The sequence below is a fragment of the Chlamydotis macqueenii genome, chromosome 4 (genome assembly GCF_036417535.1).
Source record: "Chlamydotis macqueenii isolate bChlMac1 chromosome 4, bChlMac1.mat, whole genome shotgun sequence".
In the NCBI taxonomy this organism is placed as follows: Eukaryota; Metazoa; Chordata; class Aves; order Otidiformes; family Otididae; genus Chlamydotis; species Chlamydotis macqueenii.
The window spans coordinates 34793824-34815437 of NC_141559.1; the positions used below are offsets into that span (position 1 = coordinate 34793824).

The 21614-nt window shown below is 49.5% G+C and overlaps 1 protein-coding gene and 1 pseudogene across 1 annotated transcript; both read left to right on the plus strand.

The window, feature by feature from the left end:
- Window positions 1-5097: 5097 nt before the first annotated feature.
- LOC147600923 (inositol 1,4,5-trisphosphate receptor-interacting protein-like 1) lies at window positions 5098-6099 on the plus strand (annotated as a pseudogene).
- Window positions 6100-10144: 4045 nt separating this feature from the next.
- Window positions 10145-14494, plus strand: LOC147600924 (inositol 1,4,5-trisphosphate receptor-interacting protein-like 1). The gene is made up of 2 exons (XM_086746123.1): window positions 10145-10528; window positions 13871-14494. The coding sequence occupies exons 1-2, from the start codon at window positions 10145-10147 to the stop codon at window positions 14492-14494; spliced, it is 1008 nt and encodes a 335-aa protein (XP_086602249.1).
- The last annotated feature ends 7120 nt before the right edge of the window (window positions 14495-21614 follow it).

Genomic DNA, 21614 nt, shown 5'->3' on the forward strand with positions numbered 1-21614 from the left:
CTTTGCAAGGGATGCCGGCGGGAGGGGCCGGGGATCCGAATCCAACAGCGCGGTGGAAAGGGGTGATTTGAGATGTCGTGATAGAAGGAGAGCCTTTTCCCATGGCATTTCCAGTTGTGACCAGTAATACTGGGAGAAGTGTGTGGCAAGTATTAGACTGGAAAATACTGAAGGAAGCGAAAAGTGCAGTTACTCAGTATGGGCTAAAATCATCATATACTCAATCTGTGTTGCAGCATATTTTTTTTGTCACAGTTGTTAGCTCCTTATGGTATTAGAATGATTGTCCCGATGCTTTTGCTACCGTTGCAGCAGCTGCAGTTCTTTCAGTACTGGCAGGCTGCTTGTGATAGGGCACCTGCAACGCCTCGACAACAGGGTGATCCATTATTCGGGGTGCAAACTCAAATGCTGATGGGAGCGGGACCCTACACACGATCTGATTGGCAAGCGCAATTTGCTACCGAAGTGTTACAACTGGGCCAAGATTTGGCTTATAGAGCGCTTGCTAGGGTGCACGATGAAAAGTCCGGACCTGCCTTTACATCAGTAAGGCAAGGTCCCACAGAACCATATGGGAAATTTATTGATCGGTTGCACACTGCAATTATGGCTCACCCTGATCTGGATGATGACATGAAAGCAAAGTTCTTAGAATTGCTTGCCTTTAATAATGCTAATGAAAAAAAAAAAACAAACAAAAAACAACTAAGAGAGCCCTTAGTGTGCTGCCAAAAGGATCTACTACAGGGCAACTGCTGGGAAGAGGGAGGGGTGGGGGGAGGTTGTCTTGTTCCTTTTTTCCTTATCCTGCTTTGGTTTTAGTGATGGTCTGTTTTGCTTGTAGCGGTGGCTTTAAGGATCCCTCCCTATTTTTGTCTTAAACCTCAGGTTTTAGTTTTCTTTTCTCCTATATGCCTGGGGCCACAGCCACCGCCAGGCGCTCCCACCCCCCCGCCCCTGACATGGTTAACAGATACTCCTGTCTGAGTCAAGCTTTGTATAAGTGGAAGGACCCTTCCCTCTTATAACATGGGGGAAGGCATACGCTTATGTCTTTACAGGAGCAGTGAACAAGTGGATCCCTGTCTGTATCGTCTGCGGGTATTTCAGAACATGTTTGGTTGACCTGCCAGATACCGGTAGGACGGCAACTCTGTGTAAAACAGCAGCAGCCACGAGTGCTGAGTGCTAAAACTACAAAAGATGGAACTTTTTGGGATCAGTAAAGATGGACTTCTGTCTATTTTTTTTTTTAACTATTCAAGAGCTAATGTTTCTAGAGGCGTAATGATTGTAAATGCTTTAAGATCTATACATTGCAACGACACAGCGTGACTTAATCATGCGAGCACATATCAAAATCCAGACAGCATGAAAGACCTAAACAAAGCATACCTAGCATTGAATCTGGTTGCCAAGATAATACAGAGTTTTGGAAACTAAGTAAAATTATTGCTGCTTCCGTCTTTACACCTGGGGTGGCAAGTGCCTAGGCATTAACTACCCTAAATAAATTGGACTGTTGGCTTGCTAAGCAAATAAATACAACTGCATCGGCACTGTTAACGCTGTTAACTGATGTAGATTCTATATACTATGCTACTTTACAAAACAGAACCACTGTTAGCCTGCAGAGCACATATTTTGACAGGCCTTGTTGCATGTGCTGGCCACGCATGCAGCAACGTCTAGTCAGGCCTTGTTGTATGCGCTGGCCACGCATGCAGCAACACCTGGTCAGTACTCTTTCACTGAATCTGCTGAGGGTATAAACAGCGGTGGCTCGGAGCGGGGGGGAGAGGACGGGCCCAGAGCACACGTTATTAACAGCAGGGGACGCCCTGAAGGTGCTGCGCCTGTCTCCCTTCTCTGCTCTGACCCGGCTGATAATCATCCTCTTGCTCAGCGGTGTCTTTGGCATAGTTGGGTTAGTAACAGAATAGATCAGCAATAGATTTTTTTTTATTATTAGCACAAAATCATGATTGTCAGGATTTTGATGGGCTTTGCTGCATGAATCTGTCTGATCATTCGGAATCTATTGACAAAAGTATTCAAAACTTGCAAAAAGGAGTACAAAAACAGCAACAAAGTGACGGTTTTGATATATTCAGAAATCTTTTGGTGACTTGATACAAGCTTGTTACTAATAGCTGTAGGATGCTTATTCATTCCTTTTATAGATGTATTTTGATCTATATTCTGTGTCTTAAAATGTGTGCAGACTTTAACAGATAAAGCGTTGAAACAAGCCTCTTCTCATAAACAAAGAAGGGGGAGATGTGGTATTTCGCTGAGCCAGTACGGTATCAGTGAAAGCACACCGACCTTGGGGGAGGAATGCAATCATGCTCTCAGGAAGAAAGCCATGGAATGAGAAGGGAAGCTTTAAGATACAAAACATTGTTAGCAGAATTTATGGCTTGTTTCAACAGAGGCCTGCAGAAAACTTGTCATTGCTCTTATAGATAAGAAAGTTACTGGAGTTGTTATATCTATAATAGTAGAAAAATGTTATAGTAGAAAATTACTAGAAGGTAGTGAAACTTAGCTTTGCTTCGTAATCATGAATATGTATAACGTGTGATCAGTAATTTTATTAACTAAGCTTGTGTGTGGCATAACTGGGTGGTTGCTGTCCTTGGTTAAAATCGGAATTGTGATACTAGGCATCATACTAGGCATAATCATTAACATACCATGCTTGCAAAAAATTATTAATAACTCAATACAGACAATCTGGCACAAAAAAAAAACCAAACCAAAAAAAAAAACCACAAACAACCATGAACCTAGTTGATATTGTAGTAAAATAAGGTCAGGAGTACCAAAAAGGGCTATAGGAGGACCATGTTATTTTGGAAAATTGATAGTGTTTGCTCCACCTATGAGAACATTACGGAATCATACGCGAGCAAGAAGATAGCTAAAAGTATTGACTCCCCATTGTGACAGCAATGTAACCCTGTTGGGGACAGCTGAGCGGATAGCATTATCTTTATTTGTTCCTTGGGCAGCAACTGCAGAAACTTTAGCTAACTTAAATAAATTAGCTTGTTGGGCACAAAAGCAAATGAATTTAACCTCTAGCATGTTATCAGGATTATTAGAAGACATGGATAGCATGCGTCATGATATTTTTGCAGAATCTAGCAGCCATTTATTTTTTGTTATTAGCGCATGGACATGGATGTGAGGATTTTGAAGGGATGTGCTGCATGAATGTTTCTGATCACTCTAAGTCAATACACTGTCAGTTGGCAGAGTTATGATGCAACATGCATGCAATACAAGTGGAAAGCAGGTTAACAGACTGGTTGAAATCCTTGGGGGTCACAGGCTGGCTAAAAGATTTGATAGTTTATGGGTTGGTATTATTGACGGGTTTGCTGTTGACACTGATGATTTTGGGGTATATTTTAAAATGCTTTGTGAAAGCTATGGAACGTATGATGAAAGTGGGTCTGGATTGTTCAAAACAAAAAGGGGGATTTATTGGATACCTGGAGTACCAGGGGCACTTAGTGACCAATCCAGACTGAATGGAATTGTTATGTTTGTGAGCAGTGGGCCTCAAGGACATCACTGAAGCTGCTTGTGAGAAAGTACTGAAGCCACCTGTGAGAAAATAATGAGGCCGCCTGTGAGAAAGTAATGAAGCTTCCTGTGAGAAAGTAAACGAAGCAACCTTGAGAAGAAGGAAAACAGCTGGCATACGTGACTGGGGGCTGAACGTGAAGCAGGGTGCAGGTGGAGAGAGCCATGCGCATGAACATAGAGACTTAACGAATCATATTTTAGCTAGGAGCGTGTGCATGATATAGTTAACCAATTAGTAGAGAGCTTGCGCATGATACGGAATTAGAAGGGCTATATTAACCGGGATGTATCAAAAATACATCAGCATTTGCTTGATCATATTGGTCGTCAGCAGTGTCCGTTTCTTCTGCGTCAACAGGCGGCCTGTAACAGACCCCCACCGTAACGTGGCCCATGGGTGGGACCCCACACTGGAGCAGGAGAGGAATGTGAGGAGTTGTTCCCCCGACGATGAACTAGCGGCGTATAACAACACGTGATGAACTGACCGCAACCCCCATTCCCTCTTCCCCCCTGTGCTGCTCGGGGGGCGGGGGAAGGTGGTAGAGATAATGTGAAGTCCAGGAAGAGGGAGGGGTGGGGGCAGGTTATCTTGTTCTCGGTCTCATTGTCCTGCTGTTTTTTAGCAATCAGTGAATAGTTTTCCCCTAGTCGAGTCTGTCTTGCCCCTAACGGTAAATTTAAGTATTTCTCCGTTTCCTTATCTGAAACCTGGAGCCTTTGTTCTCATATTATCTCTGCCTATTCTCTTGGAGGGTGGGGGGGAGTGAGAGAGAGAAGGCGTAGTCTGGTCCTGACCAGGGCCAAACTACGACAGCACCTTAACCAATGGGGGCCGTCTGCCTGCTTTGTCAAGAGAGTCCCTGTGAGCTCCCTGCTGCCGGATGGGTTTGTACTGGGTGTGATGGCCAGGAGCCACTGAGCTGGGCGGTGGGGACAAAGGCTGGGGCCTGCCGTCTGGGTGATGCTGTTGTGGTGGCTGTGACAGCACAGAGGAGGGGCCAGGGGGTTTCTAACCCCGAGGGAGAGGCGAGCCCCTCAGGGCAGGGCACGGCACCACCCTCGGGGCTGGGAACAGAGGTGCTCGGGGCTCCCTGTGGTGGCAGGTGCCCAGAGAGGCTCCGGGGATGCGTCAGGACACTGTTGTGTGTCAGCAATGGGGCCTCAGGAGGCTCCGCTCTGGTGTCCCTTGCCTTTTCACGGGGCACAGCCCAGCCAGGGGCTGGTCATCAGGGCGGCTTGGGCAGGATGGGCCCCATGCTGGCTCCAGCCAGGGCCCGCGGCCCCTTCAAGCCTGTTGCCAGCAGTGCCCAAACGCTGTGTGGGAAGAGCCTGTGGCTCCCATCCCTGCAGTGCTTGCAAAGCCTGCCCTGTCTCCCTCCCACCTCTCCTACGGGCCCCCAGCTCCAGGCAGCTCCTGCCCCACTGCCCCGGTCCCGTGCTCCCTGCCACCCAGCCCTGCTGAGCCCCTTTTTCTCCCGCCTCCTCCAGGCCATGGCTGCCGGACTTGGCCTCCTTGTGATTGTGCTGGCCATCCAGCATGGGCTGAAGAGCCATCATCAGATAGACGTGGCCACGGCCCAGCAGATGCAGCAGCGTGAGGAGTATCTGCGTGAGGAGATGACTCAGCTGCTGGAGGAGATGGAAGAGAGCAACTGCACTTGGGAAGACTGGCTCCTCCGGTCTGTGTTGCAGCACCGGCTGCTTTTGACCACGGCAGGAGCCATGGTCCTGCTCGCTGAGATCTGCTGGCTGGCCAGGGAAGTGAACTTTGCCTCTGTCAGCTGCAGTGAGCAGGACAGCTCCAGCAGCGAGGAGGCGGAGGAGAAGGAGGAAGATGAGGAGGAAGACCTCAGTGGTGTCAAGTCTTTGGCTTGTGCATTGCCAGTGCAGGGCCTGCCTGAGACGTGCAGGGTGCTGAAGAAGCTGGTGGGCGACCTCCTTGGAATGTGCCAAGTGGTTTCCAAGAGGACTTTGATGCCGCAGATGCAGCCAGACGTTGGGATGGATGACAGCTCTGAAACCTGGCGCATGCATGAGGACAGCATCTCCTAGCACCTGCTGGTGTTCCTGCGGCCACCCCCCGGGCAGTCTTTCAGCCTGGAGCCGGCCACCTCGGGGCAGCTGCCAGCAAGGCGCTGCAGCGTGCGTGTGGGGCTGAAGTGCATGTGCTGGAGGGAGCAGCTGCTGGGGGACAGTTTGTGCTTTCTCCACCATCCCGAGGACAAGCTGCGGACGGATCAGAGCTCGTACCTCCTGCGTACCCTCTGCACGTGCTCCTACTTAGACGTGGAGAAGATCGCCTGCTGGGCCCAAGGGCTGGTGAGATCAGCCTGGCTGCTTTTTCCTCAGTCGCACGACTGCCAGCTCATGGTGCTGCCCTCCTCCCACTCCTGCAGGTTCCAGCTGACAAGTCCCTCCAAGATGAACATCTGCACTGAGATGACCTTTGCAGTGCAGCAAGGCAGCTCAGTGTCCTACCTGAGCCTGGAGTAGGCAGAGGCCGCCTTCACCAGCAGCACAGCGCGGCCGGAGAGCTGCGCTGCTGTCGAGGTGCAGCTTTTCAGACCGAGGGCGACGCCACCCAGCAGGACAATTTGCACGTCCCAGGTCTGCAGCTCTGCGCCCACGTGCTGGTGGCCCCAGGCTTCTCCAGCCATGCCCGTGACCCTGAGGACCTGCTTTCCTCTCAGACGGACGGGGCCCGGGCGACGGTTTCGCACACTGGGCCAGGCTGATCGCAGAGACTGCCTGGGCAGTCTGCGCCGCAGATGTGGACAAACGAGGCGTGGAGATGACGCTGCTCGAGAGGAGCTGAGTGTAACGGGAGTTTGGGGAGTCTGCCCTGGTCCAGCTGAAGATGCCATTGCAGCTGAGAGTGCTGTTAGCACGTATAAGGGGATGGGACCAGCCATCCCACTGGAAAGAACTGATGGGCCCTGTGGGCCCCTTATTTGATACATTGTAAATAACAATATAATTTTTATTGTAATGAAAATAAATGAATTTGTTTTAACCAACTCTCTGTGAGTGTGCCTGGAAAGCCCTTGAAAGTTCTAGCCAAGCCCACGCAGTGGCTGCTGGGGTCTCCAGGTAACGAGCACGCCTAGGAGACCACCTTAACCAATGGGGCTGACCTGACCGTATCGGACCAGAAGCCCTGGTTTCACTTGGGTTGTAACTGGCGTCTGCTGGGAGACCCCTTTGAGGCAGCGTTCCTTGGAGCAGGGGCTCTCAATTGGAGACTCTGCCCTTGGATCAGGATGCCATCCAAGGAAACCCTCCAGAATTCAGTGTCCTTACCTCACAGAGGAGTGGCTGCACGTTTTAAGTCATCGTTCTAAGCTTACATTTGGTTAGTTACCAAATCTAGACGCGTAAGTCTGTAGGGCCAGATGGGATCTACCCAATGATACTGAGGGGGCTGGCAGAAGTGTTCACCAAGCCACTTTCCATCACTTATCAGCAATCTTGGCTGAGGTCTTAAAGGGCTTTTCCAACCTAAATGATTCTATAATTCTATGATTCTTATTAGATAAACATAATGATTGATGTGAGTTTCCATTCACAGTTATTTCACTACTGCTTTGTGCATTCTAGTTATATTTATGTCTCCTAATATATTGTGGGGCAACAACATCCATCAATTTACAGAACACCACAAATTCCATTTAAAAAAAAAAAAAAATCCCCAGAACGTCTTGGAATCTCATGTTTTTGCAAAGCTGTTTTTTTCAGAAATTTGCAGTGAGAAACAAGCTACTTGGAGTTTCCCAATGCTTTCCAGAAGGTAAGAGTATGCCTGCAGATAGCTATTGCAGAGCAGCCCCAAAGCTTCCTAAGAGACTCACTCTTCACTGTGACAGATGCTCTTCAAACAGAGTGAAGAGAGAGGGTTCACTCCAGGTGTCCATTTACAGACATCTGCGGCTTGCTGGGTGTCCAGAGGGTACTGGCAGGTAAGAAAAAGAGTTTCCAGGAAACTCAGGCCCTTCTGGGCCAGCAGTTTGAGGCTGCTGCAATATGCCATAGAACCTACAGAGACACAGGACTATTCCTAGACAAGTTCAACATCTCAGTCCCAGCCCTATTCTCTGCTCCAGAGAGCCTCACAGTCGCATTTTTCATCCCCTTGGCCTCTGTCACTGGGAAAAATTGAAACAGAGTAGCTGAAGTAGGAACAGGTTTAGATCAACTCTAAATGCTTTTGCATCTAATGTGAGAAAGAGTAATTAAGAGCTGTATAAAGGTAAAATAAAACAAGTGTACCAGAATCTTATATAATTTCTCACCAGTTGACAAAAAAAAAAGCACTTAAAACGTTAATTTTTCTGCAGTGTAAAGGTGAGATTGATTCACAGAAGAAGGTCACTTTTTCTCCTGAGGTCGTCTAGCTAAGAATGCTCTGTCCAGAAACCTGTGCTGCTTCTATGAACAGGGTTTGAAGCAACTGCTGCGTGACCAGCTGGACGATCATAAAGCTAAGATGGAACTCAGTGCAATCTTATGCATGACAATGAATGCCACGGGTTCATCTATGAGATATCTGCCCACTGAATAATTTTTTTTTTTTACAAAATGATGTACTGCAGATTCTCTTCGAGCAAACACCCTTGGATTCAATGATTAGGAAAAAAGCAAGTTAACTTTGCCAAGTAGGTGAGGTTGACTGTGTACCAAAGACACTAATAGTACAGATGGAAAGAAACAGCTTGTTCTGGTTTTATTTAGTGAGGGGGGGCTAAGGTGGCAGCTTCTGGAACAAGCTGCTCTAGAAGTGGTTCCCCTTTCTTCAGTGGACTCGGCCGGGCTTAGGGCGGACCTGCTGCTGGCTGAGGCCGAGCCAACTGGTAGCAGAATGTTGCGTGATAATGCCTCTGTGCTAATGTATTTAAGAAGGGGAATCCAGAAAATAAATAGGAGAGAAGATGTGAAGATGCTGAGCAGGGGCAGAGAGGGAGAGGCGCGAGCCTTGTGGGCCTTGCAGGCCTCAGCCTCTGGTCTCCCGCCGGGCGGCCGACTGGGCCCGCATCAGCCCGGCCCGGCTGCAAGAAGTGGAGAGGAGATGAGACGTGAAGAGATGCTGAGAGGCGTCTGCCTGCCTGTGGTGAAGAATTTTTGTGGTGAGAGGAACGGCTGCAGCCGGCAAGGTCAGTGAAGAAGGAGGGGCAGGAGTAATGCGGCTCCTGGCAGAGGTTCCCCTGCAGCCCACATTGGTGCAGCCCATGGTGGAGCAGGCTGTCCCCCTGCAGCCCATGGAGGTCCATGGAGGAGCAGAGATCCACCTGCAACCCGTGAAGGACCCCACGTTGGGGCAGGTGGATGCCTGAAGGAGGCTGTGGCCCGTGGGGGGCCCGCTGGGGCAGCCGTTCTGGAGGGAGTGCACCCCGTGGAAGAGAGGACCCATGCCGGAGCAGTTTCATGAAGGACTGTGGCCTGTGGGTGGGACCCCACGCTGGAGCAGGGGAGGAATGTGAGGAGTTGTTCCCCCGACGCCAAAGCAGCAGCGTATAACAACGCGTGATGAACTGACCGTAACCCCAATTCCCTCTTCCCCCCCTGTGCCGCTCAGGGGGTGGGGGAAGGTGGTAGAGATAATGTGAAGCCCGGGAAGAGGGAGGGGTGGGGGCAGGTTATCTTGTTCTCGGTCTCATTGTCCTGCTGTTTTTTAGCAATCAGTGAATAGTTTTCCCCTAGTCGAGTCTGTTTTGCCCCTAACGGTAAATTTAAGTATTTCTCCCTTTCCTTATCTGAAACCTGGAGACTTTTTTTCTCATATTATCTCTGCCTATTCTCTTGGAGGGTGGGGGGGAGTGAGAGAGAGAAGGCGTAGTCTGGTCCTGACCAGGGCCAAACTACGACAGCACCTTAACCAATGGGGGCCGTCTGCCTGCTTTGTCAAGAGAGTCCCTGTGAGCTCCCTGCTGCCGGATGGGTTTGTACTGGGTGTGATGGCCAGGAGCCACTGAGCTGGGCGGTGGGGACAAAGGCTGGGGCCTGCCGTCTGGGTGATGCTGTTGTGGTGGCTGTGACAGCACAGAGGAGGGGCCAGGGGGTTTCTAACCCCGAGGGAGAGGCGAGCCCCTCAGGGCAGGGCACGGCACCACCCTCGGGGCTGGGGAGAGAGGTGCTCGGGGCTCCCTGTGGTGGCAGGTGCCCAGAGAGGCCCTGGGGATGTGTCAGGACGCTGTTGTGTGTCAGCAATGGGGCCTCAGGAGGCTCCGCTCTGGTGTCCCTTGCCCTTTCTCGGGGCACAGCCCAGCCAGGGGCTGGTCATCAGGGCGGCTTGGGCAGGACGGGCCCCATGCTGGTTCCAGCCAGGGCCTGCAGCCCCTTCAAGCTTGTTGCCAGCAGTGCCCAAACGCTGTGTGGGAAGAGCCTGTGGCTCCCATCCCTGCAGTGCTTGCAAAGCCTGCCCTTGTTCCCTCCCACCTCTCCTACGGGCCCCCAGCTCCAGGCAGCTCCTGCCCCACTGCCCCGGTCCCGTGCTCCAGGCCACCCAGCCCTGCTGAGGCCCTTTTTCTCCTGCCTCCTCCAGGCCATGGCTGCCGGACTTGGCCTCCTTGTGATTGTGCTGGCCATCCAGCACGGGCTGAAGAGCCATCATCAGATAGACGTGGCCACGGCCCAGCAGATGCAGCAGCGTGAGGAGTATCTGCGTGAGGAGATGACTCAGCTGCTGGAGGAGATGGAGCAGAGCAACTGCATGTGGGAAGACTGGCTCCTCCGGTCTGTGTTGCAGCACCGGCTGCTTTTGACCACGGCAGGAGCCATGGTCCTGCTCGCTGAGATCTGCTGGCTGGCCAGGGAAGTGAACTTTGCCTCTGTCAGCTGCAGTGAGCAGGACAGCTCCAGCAGCGAGGAGGCGGAGGAGAAGGAGGAAGATGAGGAGGAAGACCTCAGTGGTGTCAAGTCTTTGGCTTGTGCATTGCCAGTGCAGGGCCTGCCTGAGACGTGCAGGGTGCTGAAGAAGCTGGTGGGCGACCTCCTTGGAATGTGCCAAGTGGTTTCCAAGAGGACTTTGATGCCGCAGATGCAGCCAGACGTTGGGATGGACGACAGCTATGAAACCTGGCGCATCCAGGAGGACAGCATCTCCTAGCGCCTGCTGGTGTTCCTGCGGCCACCCCCCGGGCACTCTTTCAGCCTGGAGCCGGCCACCTCGGGGCAGCTGGCAGCAAGGCGCTGCAGCGTGCGTGTGGGGCTGGAGTGCATGTGCTGGAGGGAGCAGCTGCTGGGGGACAGTTTGTGCTTTCTCCACCACCCCCACGACAAGCTGCCGACGGATCGGAGCTCGTACCTCCTGTGTACCTGATAGAGACTGAAATGTTTAATTAATGTCTCAACATCGCTAGACGATGGAATGATATGAGATTTTGTTTGTTTGGTTGGTTTCTTGGTTTTTTTTGTGAACCACCATGGGTCCATGGGGTGGTATAAAATTGACAGCAAATTTATAGTGTTATTGTTTATTGACTGTGCTCTGAGGTGGAGGCAGGGAAATCCATTTTCCTGCTGCGTATCCAGGCCCCAGTTCCGGTGGACCAGGATTGCACAGCCACAAGCTCCACAAGGACTTGGTTGCCAGCCTCACCAAAAAGCAAAGACTGAACTGTTTTGCCAAAGAAAAAAAGGGTTGCAAAAATGAACAAAATGCTTAACATTTCGATGGTGCTTTATCTTGAGGCATTTATGATGTTGTGCTTTGCTATAGTTTTGTTGGTTTATCTTTGTTTTCCTTGTGACTGTCCTTGTAAACAATTACTTGCTTCTTCTGATTCCCCGGAGCCATAAGCCTCAAACTCTGCCTGGGACAAATTTTTAGTTTTATAAGATAACATAAGTGTTGTTAATTAGATTTAGATATGTTAAGATCATTTACATAGATAGTTAAGAGAAATTTTTTTTTTCTTTTTTTAATTATTGCTTTTAGTTAGCATTTACGTCTCTTTGTACTGTCATGAAGTTTAGGAAAGAACCTTTCTTTCTTTTAGTTTTGTAACTTGCCTGACAAACAATAATGTTTAGAATTGAATATATCTTTTTTTTCTTCTTTTATTCGTCTTCTCTTCTCTTTTTTTTTTAATTTTCTCTTTCCTTTCCTCTATCATTTCTGCCACCACGGAACTCCGTCCCTGAGGCAACAATGTTGAGCCACGGGGTGGTGTAATAGACTGTGTCAAAAATTTGTCTCAACATTGTTGAAACAGCAAACCACCACCCGAGCAATGGCTTCCCGTTATCTTGCAAGGCAACTCCTGTTGTCTTGCGAACCTGAATGCAGAGCTGGTTGAGAAATCTAGCCCTACCCGCCATGGGCCCAGAGATACATATCACCTGGTAATGGGCATGCATATCGCCCGGTAATGGATCGCCCGGTAATGGGCATGCATATCACCGCCAGGTGAGGGGTGCGGCTGGGAAAACCAGCTCTTAAAATACAATGAAAACAACCAACATAAAAAGGGGAACATTTTTCAACGGAAGACACTTCTACACTTCTACACTTCTTCTTCTCTTCACTTCATTCACTCAACGGAATACACATTCGCCGGAATACACATCCACGGAACCGACATCGACATCGAGACGACCAACGCCGGACGGATCGTTCCCCCATCGAGCGAACTGAACTGTCGGGACGCTGCAGCTCTGTGGTGGTAGCTATTGCAACCAAAACTCTTTCCCCTCTTTCCTTTATCTCATTTCTCTTCCATTTACAATCTTCTTGTCGGGTCAATAAAGTTACCTGGCACTTGACTCCGTTTTGAGTCTTAATTCTGTTCCCGAGAATATGAGCAAAACCACGCTCCGGTGTGTGAGAGGTTGGTCCAGCCGCCCCTAGCCTCCCAGACAAGTCTGGGAGCAAAATCTGGGAGCGTCTATGGAGCAAATAATCTTGGGTGAGATCACTCGGCATATGAGTGGCATCCAGGGGATCAGGCCCAGCCAGCACGGGTTCACGAAAGGCAGGTCGTGCTTGACCAACCTCATTTCCTTTTACGACTGGGTGACCAGACTGGTGGATGAGGGAAAGGCTGTTGATGTGGTCTACCTGGACTTCAGCAAAGCCTTTGACACGGTCTCTCACAGTATTCTCCTAGGGAAACTGGCTGCCCGTGGACTGGGTAGGTATACCCTTCTTTGGATAAAGAACTGGCTAGGGAGCCGTGCCCAGCGGGGAGTAGTCAATGGAGTCAAGTCCAGCTGGCAGCCTGTTACAAGTGGTGTCCCCCAGGGGTCGGAACTTGGGCCCACCTTGTTCAATATCTTTATTGATGACCTAGACGAGGGGATTGAGTGTACCCTCAGTAGGTTTGCAGATGACACCAAGTTGGGTGGTGGTGTTGATCTGCCTGAGGGTAGGGAGGCCCTTCAGAGGGATCTGGATAGGCTGGATCGCTGGGCTGAGCTGAATGGGATGAGGTTCAACAAGGCCAAGTGTCGGGTCCTGCACTTTGGCCACAATAACCCCATGCAGCGCTATAGGCTCGGAGCTGAGTGGCTGGAGGACTGTGAAGAGGAAAGGGACCTGGGGGTGTTGGTTGATGCTCAGCTGAACATGAGCCGACAGTGTGCCCAGGTGGCCAAGAGGGCCAACGGCATCCTGGCCTGCATTAGAAATAGTGTGGCCAGCAGGAGCAGGGAGGTAATCATCCCCCTGTATTTGGCGCTGGTGAGGCCGCACCTCGAGTATTGTGTTCAGTTTTGGGCCCCTCACTACAAGAAAGACATTGAAGCCCTGGAACGTGTCCAGAGAAGGGCAACAAGGCTGGTGAGGGGTCTGGAGCACAAGTCTTATGAGGAGCGGCTGAGAGAGTTGGGATTGTTTAGTCTGGAGAAGAGGAGGCTCAGGGGAGATCTCATTGCACTCTATAGCTTCCTGAAGGCAGGTTGTGATGAGCAGGGGTTTGGCCTCTTCTCCCAGGCAACAAGCAGGACCCGAGGAAATGGCCACAAGCTGTACCAGAGGAGGTTTAGATTGGACGTGAGGAAAAACTTTTTCTCCCAAAGAGTGGTCAGGCACTGGAATGGCCTGCCCAGGGAGGTGGTGGAGTCGCCGTCCCTGGCAGTGTTCAAGAGGCGGCTTGATGAGGAGCTACAAGATATGGTTTAGTAGCTGTGGCAGCAATGGTAGTGGGAAGACGGTTGGACTAGATGATCTTATAGGTCCCATCCAACCATGTGATTCTATGATTCTATGATTCTATGAAACCTCGAGCCTTTTTTCTCATATTATCTCTCCCTATTCTCTTGGAGGGTGGAGGGGAGTGCATCGCCTTTGCAGGGCCTGCCTGAGACGTGCAAGGTGCTGAAGAAGCTGGCGGGCGACCTCCTTGATATATGCCAAGTGGTTTCCAAGAGGACTTTGATGCCGCAGATGCAGCCAGCCGTTGGGATGGATGACAGCTATGAAACCTGGCGCATCCATGAGGACAGCATCTCCTACCGCCTGCTGGTGTTCCTGCGGCCACCCCCCGGGCACTCTTTCAGCCTGGAGCCGGCCACCACGGGGCAGCTGCCAGCAAGGCGCTGCAGCGTGCGTGTGGGGCTGGAGTGCATGTGCTGGAGGGAGCAGCTGCTGGGGGACAGTTTGTGCTTTCTCCACCATCCCGAGGACAAGCTGCGGACGGATCGGAGCTCGTACCTCCTGCGTACCCTCTGCACGTGCTCCTACTTAGACGTGGAGAAGATCGCCTGCTGGGCCCAAGGGCTGGTGAGATCAGCCTGGCTGCTTTTTCCTCAGTCGCACGACTGCCAGCTCATGGTGCTGCCCTCCTCCCACTCCTGCAGGTTCCAGCTGACAAGCCCCTCCAAGATGAACATCTGCACTGAGATGACTTTTGCAGTGCAGCAAGGCAGCTCAGTGTCCTACCTGAGCCTGGAGTAGGCAGAGGCCGCCTTCACCAGCAGCACAGCGCGGCCGGAGAGCTGCGCTGCTGTCGAGGTGCAGCTTTTCAGACCGAGGGCGACGCCACCCAGCAGGACAATTTGCACGTCCCAGGTCTGCAGCTCTGCGCCCACGTGCTGGTGGCCCCAGGCTTCTCCAGCCATGCCCGTGACCCTGAGGACCTGCTTTCCTCTCAGACGGACGGGGCCCGGGCGACAGTTTCGCACACCGGGCCAGGCTGATCGCAGAGACTGCCTGGGCAGTCTGCGCCGCAGATGTGGACAAACGAGGCGTGGAGATGACGCTGCTCGAGAGGAGCTGAGCGTAACGGGAGTTTGGGGAGTCTGCCCTGGTCCAGCTGAAGATGCCATTGCAGCTGAGAGTGCTGTTAGCACGTATAAGGGGATGGGACCAGCCATCCCACTGGAAAGAACTGATGGGCCCTGTGGGCCCTTTATTTGATACATTGTAAATAACAATATAATTTTTATTGTAATGAAAATAAATGAATTTGTTTTAACCAACTCTCTGTGAGTGTGCCTGGAAAGCCCTTGAAAGTTCTAGCCAAGCCCACGCAGTGGCTGCTGGGGTCTCCAGGTAACGAGCACGCCTAGGAGACCACCTTAACCAATGGGGGCTGACCTGACCGTATCGGACCACAAGCCCTGGTTTCCCTTGGGTTGTAACTGGTGTCTGCTGGGAGACCCCTTTGAGGCAGCGTTCCTTGAAGCAGCAGCTCTCAATTGGAGATTCTGCCCTTGGATCAGGATGCCATCCAAGGAAACCCTCCAGAATTCAGTGTCCTTACCTCACAGAGGAGTGGTTACACGTTTTAAGTCATCGTTCTAAGCTTACATTTGGTTAGTTACCAAATCTAGACGCGTAAGTCTGTAGGGCCAGATGGGATCTACCCAATGATACTGAGGGGGCTGGCAGAAGTGTTCACCAAGCCACTTTCCATCACTTATCAGCAATCTTGGCTGAGGTCTTAAAGGGCTTTTCCAACCTAAATGATTCTATAATTCTATGATTCTTATTAGATAAACTTAATGTTTGATGTGAGTTTCCATTCACAGTTATTTCACTACTGCTTTGTGCATTCTAGTTATATTTATGTCTCCTAATATATTGTGGGGCAACCATATCCATCAATTTACAGAACACCACAAATTCCATTTAAAAAAAAAAAAATCCCCAGAAAGTCTTGGAATCTCATGTTTTTGCAAAGCTGGTGTTTTAGAAATTTGCAGTGAGAAACAAGCTACTTGGAGTTTCCCAATGCTTTCCAGAAGGTAAGAGTATGCCTGCAGATAGCTATTGCAGAGCAGCCCCAAAGCTTCCCAAGAGACTCACTCTTCACTTTGACAGATGCTCTTCAAACAGAGTGAAGAGAGAGGGTTCACTCCAGGTGTCCATTTACAGACATCTGCGGATTGCTGGGTGTCCAGAGTATTGGAAGGGTACTGGCAGGTAAGAAAAAGAGTTTCCAGGAAACTCAGGCCCTTCTGGGCCAGCAGTTTGAGGCTGCTGCAATATGCCATAGAACCTACAGAGACACAGGACTATTCCTAGACAAGTTCAACATCTCAGTCCCAGCCCTATTCTCTGCTCCAGAGAGCCTCACAGTCGCATTTTTCATCCCCTTGGCCTCTGTCACTGGGAAAAATTGAAACAGAGTAGCTGAAGTAGGAACAGGTTTAGATCAACTCTAAATGCTTTTGCATCTAATGTGAGAAAGAGTAATTAAGAGCTGCTTAAAAGGTAAAATAAGTGTACCAGAATCTTATATAGTTTCTCACCAGTTGACAAAAAAAGCACTTAAAACGTTAATTTTTCTGCAGTGTAAAGGTGAGATTGATTCACAGAAGAAGGTCACTTTTTTCTCCTGAGGTCGTCTAGCTAAGAATGCTCTGTCCAGAAACCTGTGCTGCTTCTATGAACAGGGTTTGAAGCAACTGCTGCGTGACCAGCTGGACGATCATAAAGCTAAGATGGAACTCAGTGCAATCTTATGCATGACAATGAATGCCACGGGTTCATCTATGAGATATCTGCCCACTGAATAATTTAATTTTTTTTTAACAAAACGATGTATTGCAGATTCTCTTCGAGCAAACATACTTGGATTCAATGATTAGGAAAAAAGCAAGTTAACTTTGCCAAGTAGGTGAGGTTGACTGTGTACCAAAGACACTAATAGTACAGATGGAAAGAAACAGCTTGTTCTGGTTTTATTTAGTGAGGGGGGGCTAAGGTGGCAGCTTCTGGAACAAGCTGCTCTAGAAGTGGTTCCCCTTTCTTCAGTGGACTCGGCCGGGCCTAGGGCGGACCCGCTGCTGGCTGAGGCCGAGCCAACTGGTAGCGGAACGTTCCGTGATAATGCCTCTGTGCTAATGTATTTAAGAAGGGGAAACCAGAAAAAAAAAAATAGGAGAGAAGATGTGAAGATGCTGAGCAGGGGCAGAGACGGGGAAGCGCGAGCCTTGTGGGCCTTGCAGGCCTCAGCCTCTGGTCTCCCGCCGGGCGGCTGTGTGGGCCCGACTCAGCCCAGCCCGGCTGCAAGAAGTGGAGAGGAGATGAGATGTGAAGAGATGCTGAGAGGCGTCTGCCTGCCTGTGGTGAAGAATTTTTGTGGTGAGAGGAACGGCTGCAGACGCCAAGATCATTGAAGAAGGAGGGGCAGGAGTAATGCGGCTCCTGACCAGAATTCCCCTGCAGCCTGTGGATCAGCCCAGGTTTGTGCAGCCCATGGTGAGGCAGTCTGTTCCCCTGCAGCCTGTGGTGATGACCGTGGTGGAGCAGGTTGTCCCCCTGCAGCCCATGGAGGTCCACAGAGGGGCAGAGATCCACCTGCAGCCCATGGAGGACCCCACGTCGGTGTAGGTGGAGGCCTGAAGGAGGCTGTGGCCCGTGGAGGGCCCGCTGGGGCAGCCGTTCTGGAGGGAGTGCACCCCGTGGAAGAGAGGACCCACGCCGGAGCAGTTTCACGAAGGACTGTGGCCCTCGGGTGGGACCCCACCCTGGAGCAGGGGAGGAATGTGAGGAGTTCTTCCCCCAACGCCAAAGCAGCGGCGTATAACAACGCCTGATGAACTGACCGCAACCCCCATTCCCTCTTCCCCCCTGTGCCGCTCGGGGGGCGGGGGAAGGTGGTAGAGATAATGTGAAGCCCGGGAAGAGGGAGGGGTGGGGGCAGGTTATCTTGTTCTCGGTCTCATTATCCTGCGGTGTTTTTAGCAATAAAAGTAGTTTTCCCCGAGTCGAGACTGTTTTGCCCGTAATGGTGACTTTAAGGATTTCTCCCTGTCCTTATCTGAAACCTGGAGCCTTTTTTCTTACATTACCTCTCCCTATTCTCTCGAAGGGTGCGGGGGTGAGAGAGATACTGCGTAGTCTGGCCCCTACTGAGGCTGAACTACGACACAGCTCCTAACACAACGTTTATGCATACAAACGATTATTAATAAGAAGTCTTTCTTACATCCGCACTGAGATCACAAAATAAAAAGTGCTTTAAAAGAAAGCAAATGCTGCCGCCTAGGGAGCAAGATGAAATCCACAAATTTAAGGCCTTCATGCTGACTTGTCTCCCACAGGATTCAGACCATAGCTCCCTGTTAGACCTCTCCTTTCTGTAGCTTTAGATAGGTGCTCTCCCATAGACAAGGGTTTTCAACAGCCAGCAATATTTTTTAAGCCTTAAATGTATCAATGGAATCGTGGTGGGTTTGATACATTTCTGTCACACCCAGGAGTACTTCAGGATCCTCAGTCCTGAAAGACTCTGCTAGCAATTCAGGGAGGGTTGTTACCGCCTCTGGTTGAGAAAACCTGCAAATCCTCAAAAGAGTGACTGAAGCAAAGGGGCTGAGCACATCCAAATTGCCCACAACTAAGCTGGGAGCTGGAGTCCAGCTGTCCCAGAAAACACACCTGCAGTGTCTGCTGGGCAACAGTGTGTGGAGACCAGGAAACATTTTTTTTTACCTACATTTCCTGGACAATTTTATTTTAAAAAATATTTCCACAGGAGGAAGAGTTGGGAATTTAATCCATTAAAAAAGCTCTTCTTGTAGCTCAACCAGGAACAAAATAATTCATATCTACCCTTCATTAGCAAAAGCCAATAAGACATCTTATGACCTTCATTTGACCTAGATGGATGGCTGCACATTCTCCTCCCAGTCAGATCAAGACTGTGCTGATCCTGGGGAGCTATAAAATACCATAAAATCCTGATCAAATAAAATATTATCCGCCCATCAGATAGAAAAGAGATCCTTTCATACCTTGTCTCACGATCTGTTTCACTAGCTGTCGTTCAGCTAGTATAATCCCTTGTGAGCCTCATGCAGATACAATAAGCTAATGAGAATGCTTGTCGTAAGGTTTACTGATGTCTGAAGGTTACAGTAACATCCTTCTGAGTTACTGATTTTAAATAGTTCATAAATGCCATGAGTAGATGCCAGTCAACACTTTGAGCAATCAAAGTGAGATATGGATTTTAATGTCTCTGATAAATCAAACATGGTGGTCACCAAGCACTGGTGACTTGTCCTGTACTAGTCAACTTTTAATTTCAAGGAGTCTGGGATTTTATCAATTCCTGTCAGAGCCAGGCATGGCATGACTCAATGCTCTACACCAGTCTCTCTGGCAAGGAGAAATACATCTCTTTGCTCCAGCTAGAAATGTATGTTTAAACAGTTTGAAGAACAGCAAGAAGTATAAAGCACCATTTAAAATGAAACAAGAGAGAGCAAAAGGAAAGTTGGGCAACATAGCTACAGCAACAAACTTTCAGACCTGTTCCATCCAAAAAACACTTTGCCCGGAGGGTGAATAACAGTAAGCCACCTGAAAATAAAAGTCTAATGAAAATAAATTTATAAAAATAAGGAGATTCTGGGCAACTCCTGCTTTCAATTATTCTGTTTATTTATTACAATAAGAAGAACAATATAAAAAGTTTAACAGAAACATAATCTCAAGAGAAAAGAAGTACTTGGTTTTGTGGAAAAGTTAATGCCGCCCACTCCAGGGAGCTCTGGGTACCAAGATGGAGAGGGCTGCTAGATGCAGTTCAGTGTGTCTGTGGCCTCAGCACCTGGGTACTTCACTGGGCTCTGAGCCTGCCCCATCACCTTGCCCTCCAAGTAACACACTCCGGAAACAGGAAGCATGGGAACACAGTCTGGCTTCAAAAACCTCATTTCTGAGTGACTTCCCTGAGCAGCAAAGGCTAGAGTTGCCAGCAGTGAAACCATTAGTTGGATGATGACTTTGGGAACAATTAGATTGTTGTTCAAATTTTGGGCAACTAGAGCACGTGGAAGTCATCAGTGTTGACCCACTGTAGCCACTGATGCAAGACCCACAGGCTGTCTTTCACTCTTTGCCACTTAATTTTGCTGCTTTAGCAATCTGCCATCTCGACAACTTCCTACCACACCTGTAGGTAAAATGGACCTCTAACAGCACCACCGCAGGCAATCGCATTAAATCGCATACTGAAATTCTGAGACATCAACTTTTTGATCTATAGAGGTTCATAAATGCCAAATTGCAGTACAACACTGGATTTTTGGGTTTTGTTTTTTTTTTAGTTTGGGAAAGGATACAATTATGTTTTACATTCAGCTCTGGAAGGATCCAGTTGACAGCACTGAGGGTCATTTATTTGTGAACATTTATACAGCTAACAGGACTGGAGTTGTTAAAGTTCCCTTGTAAGCACAATTAGTTATCAAAATAGAAATACAAACAGAAACAGCTTATTGTTTCCATCCACTTGCTAATTCATAGCATAGGACACAAGTGCTTTGGCATTTGGCACAATTTGAAGAAGTAAAAATTTCTAGTTCTGGATGTGGAAATGACAGCTGGGAGCACACAGGAACTTTCTCAAATGGATTTGCCACCAATAGAGAAATTGATTTTCCCTCCACAACTGATACCTTGTTGGGAGGCTCCGGTTATCTTTCTTTTCTGTCCACATACTCCTGTCTCCACATGACAGCTTTAGCCTAAACTTCCAGCCCTCCTGTTGTGCCACACATGACATCCCACCGTCAATGATTAGCCTTTGCATGAAAGAGATGAAAGCAGGCATGTACTGGGAGACAAGGATAGCTTTGACCCTTTAAAGGAACCCTTTAAAGACGGAAGCATTTTTGTTTTTCAAAACCAAAGTCACTGACCTGTAAATGTTCATCAGGCATGAAGTGTGCTGTACATCTCTGCCTGTGCTGCCACTGCCCAGCAAAGCCTGACACAGGCATTGTCCGGGGCCGAGGCTAGAGCAGGCGCCACTTGGCTTGGATCAAAGGTAGAAGCCAAGGTTGCGTGCCCCCTGCCCGTGCCTCCAGCACTCCAAAACAGCCCTTACTTGGGGCAGGAGCAGAGGGTGCCCAGGTCACTGCCCTCGGCTGGCAGAACCTGCAGGCAGGGAGCCAGGGGCAGAGGCTTGGTACGTCAGGCTGCCATCACCAGGCTTTGTTAGCCGCCACAGGAAACCCCTCCGGTGGCTCCCCAGGATCTCAGATCCTCCCAGGAACAACAAGCAGCTGCTGCTGCCAGCACTGCCCACAGTGGAGGTGCTGGGGCCTCCCAGGTTTGCTGTGGGAGTGACACCGGGTACCCATTCATTTCCTTCTCCAAAAAACTGACCTACTGGTATACAGTCAGGACATCTCTTTCTTACCCTATGATCTATCTTGCATGAGAAAATAAATTGCGGTTCAAGTTATAAGTGTATTATGGCTATGTTTATAAACACTTTTTAATACAGGAACAGTATTTTGTTTAAACAGGCAAACTTATTTATTAAGACAGGCTACACAGAAAGTACATTCAAGGCATTGTTGCCATTTGGACTGCCTACATCTGTCTCATTTTCTTGACAGTTGGCTGGCATATTCCGTTCTTGAAAATCTAGACATCCTTCTTATTTTCACTGCAAGTAGAACAAAAATATTTTAGAAGAGAAGCACTAGACTTGGATTTAACAGAGGCATTTCATAAAGAGGACTCGCTCATGTCTTTCTATGTGTTCAGTTACATGCAGCGATGCATTTAATTGCACCACTTATGGCAAACACTACTGCAAAGTAACTGT